The sequence below is a fragment of the Xiphophorus couchianus genome, chromosome 21 (genome assembly GCF_001444195.1).
Source record: "Xiphophorus couchianus chromosome 21, X_couchianus-1.0, whole genome shotgun sequence".
Lineage (NCBI taxonomy): Eukaryota > Metazoa > Chordata > Actinopteri > Cyprinodontiformes > Poeciliidae > Xiphophorus > Xiphophorus couchianus.
In genome coordinates this window covers 14,396,462-14,409,794 of record NC_040248.1, presented here as the reverse complement: position 1 = coordinate 14,409,794, position 13,333 = coordinate 14,396,462, and the positions used below count along the sequence as shown (strand labels likewise).

At 39.5% G+C, this 13,333-nt stretch overlaps 1 protein-coding gene across 5 annotated transcripts in view; it reads left to right on the top strand.

The window, feature by feature from the left end:
• pip4k2aa (phosphatidylinositol-5-phosphate 4-kinase, type II, alpha a) overlaps positions 1-11,089 on the top strand; it is a 32,135-nt gene extending 21,046 nt beyond the window's left edge. The window contains exons 7-12 of one of the 5 annotated variants that reach the window (XM_028004880.1): positions 3,197-3,313; positions 6,286-6,399; positions 6,491-6,731; positions 6,917-7,020; positions 7,584-7,712; positions 8,163-11,089. In XM_028004880.1, coding sequence (XP_027860681.1) covers positions 3,197-3,313; positions 6,286-6,399; positions 6,491-6,731; positions 6,917-7,020; positions 7,584-7,664 — 657 coding nt within the window. In that variant the 3' untranslated portion in view covers positions 7,665-7,712; positions 8,163-11,089. Of the gene's footprint in view, positions 1-3,196; positions 3,314-6,285; positions 6,400-6,490; positions 6,732-6,916; positions 7,021-7,583 lie in introns of all 5 variants that reach the window. The other 4 variants (XM_028004882.1, XM_028004883.1, XM_028004879.1 and 1 more) reach the window with 4 other exon arrangements.
• Positions 11,090-13,333: the final 2,244 nt, after the last annotated feature.

The following is a 13,333-nucleotide window of genomic DNA, read 5'->3' as shown; positions in this document are numbered from 1 at the left end:
ATCCTCAAAAATTGCCAAAACTGGTATAGGAGAGTCACAAAAGGCTTTTTTTGTTTGTTTTTTTTACTGAGCTCTTTGCTACATCATCTCATACATCAATGATTTGGTGCTATGGCTTAGGGCTATTTTGAGGGAATGATTGTCCTTAGTAGGATCTTTTTTCTCTCTGTTGGTTGTGTAAGGTAGCCACCGTTTCCTCCTGAGTGCTGTGAGCTTTCCACTCTTTTTTTTTTCTTTTTTTTTTTTCTGGAGCTTGAGTTGTTGGGCACCAAGCACTGAAGCATAGAAGACTTCAGGGAATCTCCTAACTAAATTTAGCTCTCTGCAGCTGGAGGAATGAAAACAAATCATCACCGGGGTTAAAACAAATGAGTGGAGAGCCAGAGCAGCTGAGGAATTAACACACACGTGAGCCCCACTGTGTGACCTCTTTCTCTCGGCAGCACAGCTGTCTATGAAATACAGTTTACTGTCTAGCAATAAAGATGAAGGAACAACACTATGCATTTGTGTCAAAACAGGTAAGAAGATTGTATCATATTCATTAAGGAAGATTTAAGAAATCTTGTGTTTTGTTTTTGCTTTTTCATAATTGTTTGGGTTAATATACCCGTAGAAATGTCAAAAGTAGCGATACTAAGTTCATACTTACTGCACTCTCCACAATTGTTAACAAATAATATGTGAAAAGCCTCAACGTGTTTATTTCCTTATTGCAGTATCATAATATCACTCTGAAAATTTTTTATATCCTGATTAATAGGTTTTTTTAAGATATGATATCAAGCATTTCACAAGTCACGTTTGAGACCGTTCATCATTTCAAAATCTCTCTAGGTCCTCAGTCATTTTTAACCCTCCCTTCATTTCAGTTTACCACACATATTTTCTACGAATTTTAGACCTAAATCATTAAAAAGATTGATGATGTTTCGGATTAACTATTTGTATATGGCCATATGTTTTTAGTTACACAGCTCAAAGACCCATTGAGTGGCCAATTAGATATTTTTGCCAATTTCACACATTCTTTCAAAATGGATTAGTATTTGAGAAGCTTTTGGAACTGTTTTAGTGCCCATGGTATCATGAATGTTTCCAAAGAAAAATAGGATCACAGCATCACATATCCTCCACCTTATCTAAGATGGCATGAGGTTCTTTACATTTATTACTTATTTTATACCTAAAACACCAGGAGCAACATGTTTTTTCAATACAGTAACTTGAAGCCCATTGCTCCAGTAGAGTTTAGCAAACTCCATTTATTTATATTTATTATGTAAATTGTCATTTAGTAGCTTTGGTGATTCTAAGTTTCTGCAGCAATTCTCCAACAGTGAGTATTTGAGCCTTTTTTCTCTCTTCACTGTTCATCACTACATTATATTGCTATAATTGTAACCATGGACACGTATTCAAGGTGATGTGAGTGATCCGTCACACCGTCAGTTCCAGAAACGGCACACAAAACAAGAAACCTTGTAAAAGCGCACGATGGACTAGTGCAACCCCGCTCAACCACACACAGGGTAAAAAGCTTGTGGTGTTTAGTTGACCCTGTCTCTTAAGACCGCGGAAGGGTTAAAAAAATATTTCTAACCCAGAAATGCTTCCATGCTGAAAACGTGTACCCAAAAGAAAATTAATTATGCTTCAAAACAAGGTTAATATTTAGCAGTGTCAATAATTGTGGAGTGTGCTGTAATAACATTCCTTAAGCATAAAGGTTTAGGCATAAAGAGTAGGTAGGATGTGTCAGGACAATGACACAGCTTCATATGCACTTACTGTTCACATCTATCCAGAGATGTTGCACTTTTCAAGTGGTTATCAAAGCATTACACTAACATCCACTCCGACTAACATCAAAGTCGCACACACTGCAGCTCACCACAAAGATCAAGAATCATTTGCATTGTGCCATTTGATACGTTGCTTCACTATGACAGTACGCTGTGTGTATGTGGAAAAACGCACCACACACACAAGCAACAAGCACAGCACGGTGCGGTTCTCTCCAAACTGCATGGCCCTCTCCCTCTCATGCATGTAGCTGCATGGTATCTAATAATTTTCTGCATCCTTTTATGAAGTGGTGTTATTTCCTAACACATTTTGATGTGTGTAAGCATCAGCGCCATCCTTTTGCACGATGTCAACGTGTTCTGTTAAAGCCATACACAGTATGACGTTTGGGCTTTTCTCTCCCATGGAATGAATGTTGTGGTTCCCGTAGCTGCTGTCTCTGGTTTTGGTTGTCGCAAAAACGGCAGCTGGCTTTCCTGACATGTTTTTATAGTGTTTGTGGAGGATTTGTTGTTTGGCAACTTAACTAGGTCATAATCTACAACTAGCCTTTGACAGGTTTGTTGGCTCATGCCAGTTGCCTGCGGTGAGCCACATAAATGCTGTTCTTAGGATATATTTTTGCTATTTTATTGCACTATTCCATGTAAAGCATGCTTTTCTAGAGCTCTAGCTAGCTGTCTGACTCTCCTTAAGGTGTCAGCCCACACAGCCTTTCTGTAGGATTATTTTTCTCCCAACTGCAGCAGCAGTTGGAGTCTCCATTGAAGGCACGTGGCTCTACTGTGAGAAAATGAATGTGAGCTGCCTTATGTTTGTCTCCCTTTAAATAGAAACCGTAAGCTGTTAGAAATAGTACCGCATTTGTTCAGAAATTTAGCTGACTGCAGATCTTTGGAATACCAAATAGTTAGTTGTTTCCCTGCTCTACCTAGGCCCAGATCCTTCCTCTTTAGACTTTGCTCTGCCAGGTTGCTTCCTTTCTATGTGAAAGCTTTATGGCAGGAAAAGGTTAGAAAACCAATAAAAACAGGCTGGAAATACTTGTAAAGAATATTCCTCTGACATTGGGAAATAATCCTATAAAATGTGTAACTAATAGGAGCAATCTTTATGTCTATCATTCTTAAGTCTTACCTTATTTCCTGAAGGAGCATGTTTGGAGACTAACAGATCTTCTGGAGTCAGCACATGAAAGTACCATAGAGATCGTTTGCGTGATGCCCTTTCCAACCCTCCTCAACGAGAATAAACAAAACTATTGTGCTCTTGTTAAATTTGAAACACTTTGCCTTTACTTCCAACTTCCTTCCTCTTTTCTTTCTTCTCTTCTCCTTTCTCCTCCATCCCTTCTGTCCTTCCCTCACCCAACCCTCCCCTTCTCTAGCAGCCACCCCCACCAGAGGATGTGCCCCCGCGGCAAAAATCTGGTAACGTTCAGCAAAGGCTGCAAACACTGCGGATTGCCACACGCTTTTACTGTGCCATGAAACTCGTAAGAGATGTAAGAGAACCAGGGCTCATATATCAGGCATGATCTATTAAACCAATTTTTTTTTTTTTTTTGTCACTGTGATACAACATATCTATTTATTTTTGCAACTGGTTATTTTTTTTTTTTTTGTAATCTCCGCACCAAGTCACTGTTATTTTAGGCCCATAATATGCACGTATTTCATTAATCTACAGTCAACCTTTTTTCCTCTGTTTTGCCAGACACTTTTGTTTTCACTCAGTGCCACCGACATTTATCTGAAACACCTGAGTGCCAGAAATAATTGAAGTTCATTTTTTTATTTTTCAAAATTATTTTATGTTGCTTAATAAGCAAAACTAATTTGTTTTGATGTCATACAATGAATGCTAATTTCTTCTTAACAGAGTAACAGAACTGTCCAAGAAGACAGTTTAGTGTATAATATCTTTTACCATTGTTAAGGTACTGTATGTACATGTACTGTATGTCCAAGGTTTTTTTTTTTTTTTTTTTAGAATAGTTACCCAATTCTACCATCAAACCATTTTTATTTTTACGGGCAAAAGCACTGGAGTTTTCTTTTGCTGTACAAAGCAAAAAGTGAAACGGCGCTTACCATCCGGCCAGGCCCCACTGCCTTATGCTGAGCACTAGGCGCCTTAGGGTGGTGATAAACTTTATGTGCACTTCCAGTGAAGCAGTATTTAGCTGCTGGGATATAATGTATATAATAAAATGTGGACAGTCATGGTGAGAAAACTAAAGGAGCCCCACCTACTCACTTTTAAAGACACAGTTGGTAAGCTAGAGGGGAATGTCTGTAAAGCAGCGGCCTGCAGGCTAGCAACCGGAGCACATAGCCCAGCTAATTATCCAACTAATGTTAGCTTGATGTACTTTTTATACTCTAGAAATGCATCAGAATCTAAGTAATAGTACTTAAATATAACAGCATATTGATATAGCAGCATTATAGTTATTTTTGTTTTATTTGCGATCTCAGTCTTAAGACCTAAGTACAGTGATATTTTTAACACAAGTTCGTCTCAAAGGCCTACTGCCGTGACCACTTTAATGGCCATTTACGTAATGAAAAAAGCTGTGCTCAGTGATCATTGTTATTGCTGTTACCAAAGACATAGAAGAAAAATAGATTACATTTTTCAAGGCTCTGGAAAAGCTTTGTAAGCCTCATCAGCAGTTCTCTTTTTCTCTCTCTTTTTTTGATATTCACCTCTGTTTTCCTGCTTTCTTCTCTATATCAGTGGCATACACCTAAGAGTCATACGCATTGCTTTTGCAGCCAGTATTGCAGCAAATCCATCAGCCTAAGTGCTGGATTCTCCAACTTCTGTTCTCTCTGGATTCAGCCTCATAGATACTGTACATTGTCATGTGTCATTTCATGTCACCCATAAAGTGTCCCAGTCCGTCAAGTTGTTCATCCCATGTTTATTGCAATTTTTGGAGGTCTATGTCTGGATGTATATATGTGCTCCCAGTGTCCGTTTGTGAAATGAATTTGTCTGTATGTGTATGAATGTGTGTCAATGTTGTCCTGTCCGTGCACAGTCTAGTTGCTATGAAGTCATGTGTTGCTGCTCTTCTCCTGCTGCTATAGAAACATTGTAGTAGCTAAACTGCAGCTGTTGCCCTGTTACCTCATTTCCTGCTCTTATTTTTCCTCAGTGACTCAAAAGTTGGCTCCCCATTCCTCCCCACCATAACAATGCTTCCCCCTACAGGCTGTGGGCAGTACTGTAGCACAATTTAATAAAAGAGTAATAAATCCTAGTCAGAGTCCTGTATTTTACAAGTCCGCTGATATGTATATATTAATCCTATAAATACACTGACTTCATTGGATCAAATTGTTGTGGTATTTCCAACCATATCTTGTCTTGCATCTTAGAAGAACCTTGCACAATTTGTCTGATCTGGTTGGTTTTCATAACAAAGCCACCTCTTTACACAGCTTTAAAGGGCATATTTTATACCAATTCAGGGTCATTAGCATCAAAACAAATCCTTATGGTAATAATATTTGAATCAGTTATCCTTTTCACTGATAACTTATATGCTTTTTTATTCAGAAAGCATATAAGTCCTAAACGACAGCTTTTGAAACCAGACCTTTAGTCAGTATTTTCAGTTTGGTCCACATCATGGCTTCCACAGCAGAGCGTTCTCATCTGGTCTCCTCATGGTGCTCCCTGTCCCGCCTTCTTCGTCCTCGTGGGACAAATTACCACATAGCACTTCATAATAAGAACTTGCATTTCAGCCGGAGACCTCACTATCATTTTCAGCTATACTCTCGCTTTTTTTCCTGTTTTTTTTTTCTTTTTTTTTTTTACCTTTAAACGAAAGTCATCATTGGGATCCACAACCCTGAACACAACTTGTAAAAAAGCGATCAGTGAAGTATGCCCTTTAAGTCTGCATTTTCTTAGTGACAGAGTGTATGGATCTGCAAGTTGCATTTGAAGCTCTGTTTAAGTACATGTGGCATGAGTAAACGTTAACCCGTTTCCAAAGAAAATGTTTGAAAAGTGCAGATGATGCATCAGCTGGATCTGTACTCTTCTGTGAGCATGCTGCATGCACTGTGTTAAACAGTAATATATCTGATGTTTGACTGAATCTGAAAACGGTAATCAACCGACCACAGAGTCGAAACTTTGTTGTTACACGGGGTATTTCAACATGCAAGATCTTCTGTCAGAAGCACTGAGGCATTCAATGTTGACTGAGGATTGAGCCTTTTGAAATACCTTGAAATATATTGGGCAAGACAAGTACAGCATCTTATGAATTTACATGTTCAGATGTTTTTTAGTATCCAGAAAAAACTTATCTTGCTGGTACCACTGCAACTTTTCTTCCTCCTTTTATTCCAAGAATAAATTTGTCTTTAGATTTTAGCCCAGTATTCCTGAGTCTGTCTTGCAGTTTGAACTGTTTCTGTCTGGATGCTAATCTCTGGCACTAATGGACAGGCTAAGGAGCTGCCCACCTACAAGGACAATGACTTCATCAACGACGGGCAGAAGATTTACATCGATGGGGAGAACAAAAAAATGTTCCTGGAGAAGCTTAGGAAAGACGTGGAGGTATGGACACGCGGGCGTCTCGGCTCTTGTTATGTCTCCGCACTTTGCCGTTGTATCTTCCATTGCTCACCCCTCTCACCGTCGTCCTCAGTTCTTGGCCCAGTTGAAGCTCATGGATTATAGTCTGCTCGTGGGGATCCACGACGTTGAGCGAGCCGAGCAGGAAGAGGTGGAGACCGAGGACATTGAGGCGGAGGAGGAGGGCGAGAGCGACGGCGGGGTCATTGGGACACCCCCCGACAGTCCCAGCAACACCCTAGATAGCACCAAGCCGCTGTCACCTGGAGAGTTCGATCCCACCATTGATGTCTACGCCATCAAAAGCAACGATAGTGAGTGCCTGTCTAATTGGTTGGGTCAGCTTTATAACGCAATGGGGAGATACTGTTAAATAGAACTGAGAGCTCCCTCTAGTGGCTGAAGATTGATTTTCACAAATCTATAGTAAATGTCTATTTCCTTTACCCATTTCTACAGATGCATACATTGTCTTAAGTTGGTTTGCTTCAAACTACAGGTGCTCCCAGAAAGGAGGTTTACTTCATGGCTGTTATAGACATCCTGCAGCATTATGATGCCAAAAAGAAAGCTGCCCATGCCGCCAAAACAGTCAAACATGGGGTAGGTGGATGATTGCATCTAGTAGATCTGGTGACGGGTAAAAAGTGTTGTGTTTGTAATGTGACAAAATATGAACAAGTTCAAAGGCTTTGCCATTTTTGAAGATGTGTTATTCCCATCCTTGTCCTTCCTTTTTTACATATGTACTTTTTTTCCTGATTCTTCCACCTTTCATGTTCTTTCCTCCTTGTGAACTTTGTTGTTTCCCCTCACACATCCATCCTTCTTTCCATTCTTCCTCGTGCCCTTACTCCCTACCCTGTCTTTTGTCCTTCCTCCTATCGTTCCTTCCGTTTTTGTCTCCTTCCTTCTCTCCTTTCTTCCTTGACTCCCTCCTTTATACTCCTTCCACCTTGAGGACATTTCTTCTTCCCTTATGTCTCGCTTCTCCCTTCATTCCTTTTTTTTTCTTTCCTTGTTTGTGTCAATCATTTCTGTTCTTCATTTCTTCTTTATTCATTTTCCCTCTACTGGATGTGAAAAGAAAAAGATGCCGCTTAAGCCGCAGCTCAACTGTTTTGCGTTGAGCTAAATGTGAAGTATGTTTGTGTTTCCCTCTCTAGGCAGGAGCAGAGATCTCCACCGTGAACCCAGAGCAATACTCCAAGAGATTTTATGATTTCATCACCGCCATCCTGTCATAGCCCCCCAGAACGACAAGAGCACCGAGGCACACGGGAAAGAGAGGGAAGGTGGGAGGGAGTCCAGGGTGGAGGAGGAGAGAGGAAAGCATGGACAGGGTGAGGGGGCGCTGGATTAATAAGGTGTCCCTCTTCCCTCCGTCCATTCGTTGTTGGTTTCTCTCTTTCAGCGGGGTGCCGTCTGTCTGCAGCTAAACAAAACATTGTTTGTTTACATTTAACCTCTCCTGTAGAATTTTGTTTTCACATGTGACTTTGGTTGATGAGGTCGTTTTTAAGCAAGTGTCCAAAAGTCATTAAATTTGTCATGCCAGGCATTCTTGTTTATAGTTATCGATGTCGGCCTGTGGTTTTGTTTTGTTTTTTTTTAATAGTTATTAATAATATTATTAATAACCCCTCCCTCACCCCTAACAAAAAAAAAAAAAAAATCCAGCACCGGCTTTTTTTTTGTTGTTGTCCTTTTTCAATGTGATATTTGTTGTTTTTCTCATCGTTTAGTGGGAGGCTGAATTTCTAAAAGCTGCTCTCGCCGTGAATGTTGAGCCTCGCCTGATGCTTTGTTCCAGGGAGTAGAAAGCAGTCTTCCAAGAGGCCAACAACCAAACCTGCTCCCAAACAGCTGTTCACGCACCCAGCCAAACAAAGCTGCCTCCTTCCTCACTCATCTTCCCCCACCTTTTTTTTTTGTTTACATTATATAGCTAGACTATATAATGCGTGTTTACTCCCCACTGTCTGTCTGTGATTGTTTTTTTTTTGTTTTTTTGTTTATTTTCTTTGTGACATACCATGATTTCTAATGCAAAAGGGAAGGCTGAATATCTCTAAAAATGAGAGGTAAAAAAGAGGCGTGCAGCTTCCTTTATTGTCCTCCGGAAATAGTTCACCATTGTTGTGGGAGATCGCAGTTTCTGTTCCTGCTGCGGAGAATTGCCCAGAAGTCATTATTGACGGCTTTAAGAGCGAGTCACTGCTCAGTAGAAAAACAAACGTGTATTTAAAGCGAAACAGCCCCATAATTTTTTTTTTTTTTTCTTTTTTTCACTTTACCGACTGCACCTTATGAGTGAAACCCAAACTGTTGCACTTTCATTCTTCGTCAGGAACTCTTATTCTGTTACAATCGCAGCAGAAAGACAAACACTGCTCGCTCATCTCGGAACCGAAGCCTTGATCTCGGATCCCGTCTTCCCCCACAGCACCCGTCTGCCCGTGTTTTTTTCTCGGGTTGGTTTGGAAAAATTTACTGCAATATTTAATGTGGGTGTAGAGGGGTTAATTTTTTTAATTATATATAAATCAACGTTTCTAATCCTGTTAGGGGCGCTCTGCGGTTGTGCTGCACAAAAAGGCGGTTTATCTCTGGCGTTGTATCAGTGTTCAAAAAATTGGGGAGGAAGGAGATCAGGAGTAGCTGCGGATTCATTTTTACCCTAACCGCAACGTTATCTAACCTCGTTTGTGACTCTGGTGTGTGTGTGTTTTTTTTGTTTGTTTGTTTTTTTTCCATTGTTCTCGCTATGTTTTTTTATCTGTCTTTTTTTTTTAATCATTGCTCTTTTTTTATTATTTTGTATATTTTGCACAAGAGGAAAGGAACCAAATGTTACAAATACGACCCCAATTAGTGGAAACGGTCTTAACAAGGGAAATGCAATATACTCGTGTGTAAGTTATTGATTTGTGTGTGAGGTCACGTTATCACCAACTGAAACAGGTCAGCTCTTTCTCTCTGACTCATGCAAAAAGCTTCCAGCGTCATGTTTGTTTAAGTGTCATAGATTATATTGACGTTTCTATTTTCTACATTAGATTTTAGTCTCTGATAATAGAGGGGGAAAAGGAGCCACTCTGAGGAACAAGTAATGGTGCTGCGGTAATGAAGAATGACTCTGTTTGAATTTTTACAAGTTCTAATACTTTAAAAATAAATTTTAAAAAAAATGCATGTCACAGGACTGAGTTTCCTTTCCTCTCTTTACTCTGTCGTTCGTTCGGCCTGTTCTGTATGTGCCCCTCCGCCTAAACCATGTTAAGTAGTCCCTTCTGTTGCTTATTAAAATAGCTGTTTTCATTGTATACACTGTGCAAGATGTGTGCCTTTATACTCCAAATTATTTAATTTTATATTTTGTAATCTTTTTTTTTAAACAAGTGTAAAGGGTTATTTTATTAACAGTGTGCTTACTTTGATGTATTATTTTTTTGTGTGTGTGCAACCTTCCCTCCATTCGGCACCTGGTAGTATACTTGTCACTCAGTCCGTGTAATTAAACCGTTGAAATGATCGTTTTCTAACCAACAAGGTTAAAAATGAAAAAAAAAAAAAAAAAAATTGTGAATATTTGAATTTTGTGGGTTTCTTTGAAACCTGTAAGTGTAAGTCTGTGTTTCCTTTCTGCTCAGGCTGAAAGTGATATCTGCTCACTTTTTTTTTTTTTTTTTTTTTTTTTTTTTTTTACCCTACGTCGGTTCATGCTGGTCCTGCCTTTGTTAAAAGAATGTTTGTTTGTGCGTGTGCGTGTGTGGGCGTGTGTGTGTGTGTGTGAGAGAGTGCATTGTGGAAGTGTGTGTGTTTTATCTCTTCTTCCACCAAACCCAGATGCAGTCATGGTAGGTTTTTGTTTATTCGCCCCACAGTGAGATGTTGGTGATCATCGTGCTCCATCTCTGTAAATGGTCTTTCACATGCAGTAGAACAGTGTACATGTCACGCGCCGCTTTGTTCCGTTTTCTCCCACAAAGACGCTGCTGCTGAAGCTGCGAGTCGACCCGCTGCCACTGCTTCACACGCCAAAATCGCCTCTCAGCAGTCAGACCCCCAATCCCTGTGAGCTTAAGAACATTGTGTTTAGTAAAATGCGTGTTAGTTGGGATTAAATGTTTTGGGGTCCCCCCCCCCATATTATTTCTTTTTCTTCTCTGTGGTAAATGGAGTGAGATGTGCAGTGCTCATATGTGTGTAACAGTATCCAGGGGCGATAGGGGGCATGGGGGTGGAACAAATGTAAAACGGCTCCAGGGCCGGGCATCCTCTGCAGATGTGGGACAGTTTTATTAGGCTTTTTAAGTTTTTAAAAACTTAAAAAGCTCATTTGGTGGAAACTGTATTTTTTTTATTTATTTTTTTTTTCTGAGCACTCTAAATTGGTATGCACCACCTGACCCTGCAGATCGTGCTCCGGTCCCAGCAGCCTGTGATGCTCTCTGACCCCGGGCGATGCTTTAAGCATTACTTGTACGCGTGTGTGTGAGAGTGTGCATGTCTGTGTTTTACAGTCTGCCGAGTGTTTCCTTTCAGTGGCAGACAGGACAAGATGAAATTGTGTGTTTATTGTTTATTCATACATGGTTAAATAACAATTACACTCCATTCCATAAAGCAATCACTCCAAATAATTAAAGCACTTGTTCTGCCTAACTGATTCAAATCGTTATCTCTTTTTTTTTTTTCCTGTTATGTGTGAAGCTTCCAGTTAAACGGCGGTGGGGAAAAAATGAAGTGACCATAAAATTCAAAGAAAGTGAACAAAAAAATTACTTTTTTTGTTTTTCCTCCAAGGCAGAGGCAGAAATTACGAACTCTTAGAGCTGTATCATGTCTGTTGAAGAACTTTTAACTGTTAGTAAAGTCTCCAATCCTCAAAACGCCGTTATATTGTGAAGCAGGAAAAAAAAATACAAAAAGTCAATATTTTTAATAGAAATAAATAAGGGGCAAAGAAAAAAAACATCGCGTAAACAGGAACAAAAGTAGAATATCACATTTCTTTTGACAAATAGAATAGAAAAGTTTATAAACTTTTCCTTTTTATATTCAAGATTTAAATTCATTGTATGATCTGCAAAATCATTCCGCTCAATATTTTGTTTGTAGACTTATTTAAATTAGACATGGCATGCCACAGATTTCATAAATAAATAATAATTTAAAAAAGCTTAAATTTTGCAACAAAAAATAGTGACTCACTTACACTTTTTATTTTAAATTGTATATTTACATAAGTTATCCATTGCATTTTAATAGAGGTCATTTTGAAAATTAAAAGCGTTGATTAGAAAAAATAAAAATAAAATGACCACATTGGAATCAACGAAGGTAAAAAAAAAAAATTCCATAGAGATAATTTTAAAATAAAGGTGAAGCGAACATGCGCAGTAACTAGTTATATCCCCTAACTTAATAAATTGCATAAATACCCAAAAATCTTTTTAAAACGCAAAATTAAAGGGTACATGCATATAATCTACAAGTAAAATATTTAATTTTTCTTCCTTTTTTTAAGGACTCTGAAGTTGATGCCTTTTAAAAAAAAAAGCCTCCTATATAAATATTAAGGCTATTTCATGGGTTCGACCTTAAGCATAGAATATTTATTTGATAATTTATTATTCACACTTTATTCGCCTTGTTCGCACCCTAAAGGTTTGCGAACGATCCGTGGCCACCATAAATGTTTTATCGACTTTTTCTCCACCGCTACCAAAGCTTGTTAATAATAAAATAGTCATTTATTTTGTTGAAATCGCTTGTAGTTCCGCCCTTTGGTTTAGATTTGAGCTTAATTAAAAATGGCTGAAATGACAGCTTTATATGTTGCCGTCACGACTATTAGTTACAGCCATTTTTTTTATTTATTTTTTTTATTTTTTTTTTGCCGTGAACGAACTATTGACGTGTTCCTTCCCAGTGTGAATAAATGGAAAAAATAACGCGATAGCGAGAAGGAGAGAGTCGCCGCTACCGCAGGAGGAGGTTCTCCTGTGTAGCAGCATCCTGGAGTGTTCAACGCAGAAAAGACAGATTTTCATAATGTGAACGCTGCTTTCACTCGAGATAGCTTCATGGTTGGAGATAATTCTCTTTGTAGAAATATAACATTCGGGATGGTTGGTGCCGTCTGCGGCAGCCGCCTCGACGGCAGATTTCCGCCGCAGCGCAGCGCAGCGCAGCGCAGCGCCGTGCGGGGCAGTCCAGAGCTGTGGGTGGTGGTGGAAAACTGAGTACAATGTTGGAGAACAGGCAGACACCCACAGCCCTGCAGACAATAAACAAAGAGCCGCTCGCCATGTGCGCCGCAGCTGCTGCACGTGCACGCTCACAGCAGCAACCGAGCTGCAGTGAGCCGTCAGGGCCGCCAGGGGGCAGTGCGACCACTGAGGATGCCTTCTTTCAGTCAGGTAGGCTTCGTTATTCTTCGCGCGGCTGCTATTCTTAGTAATGTTTCTAAAGCTTTGAAAAATGAAAACGAAATGTTTATTTATAGAGTTCCTTTTGATATAAAGCACTCAGGAAAAAAGCACACTAGTCAGCCTAATGTTATTAAAAGCAGCTAACAGTCAGCAACCTGCCACTGCGTCACTGACAGGGCCGGACTTTAAAAAAAGCTACCAGGGGCAGTAGTTCAGGGCCCCATTTGTTTGTTATTTATTTATTTATTTTAATTACTGCCTGTTTTGCAAAAGAAAAAAAAACTTTGCGTAAGAGGCATTGGCATTGTATTAATTCTTTTTTATTTATCTAAACAATACTCAGAGTATTTCTAAAATTGTGAAGTTATAGTCAACTTCTTTAGAAGCAACGTGGAGTTATTGGGTGGGGACGTAGTTAACCTACCATGCATCAAATCATACCTGCTGATGTACAGGATTACCCATTAATGTACTGC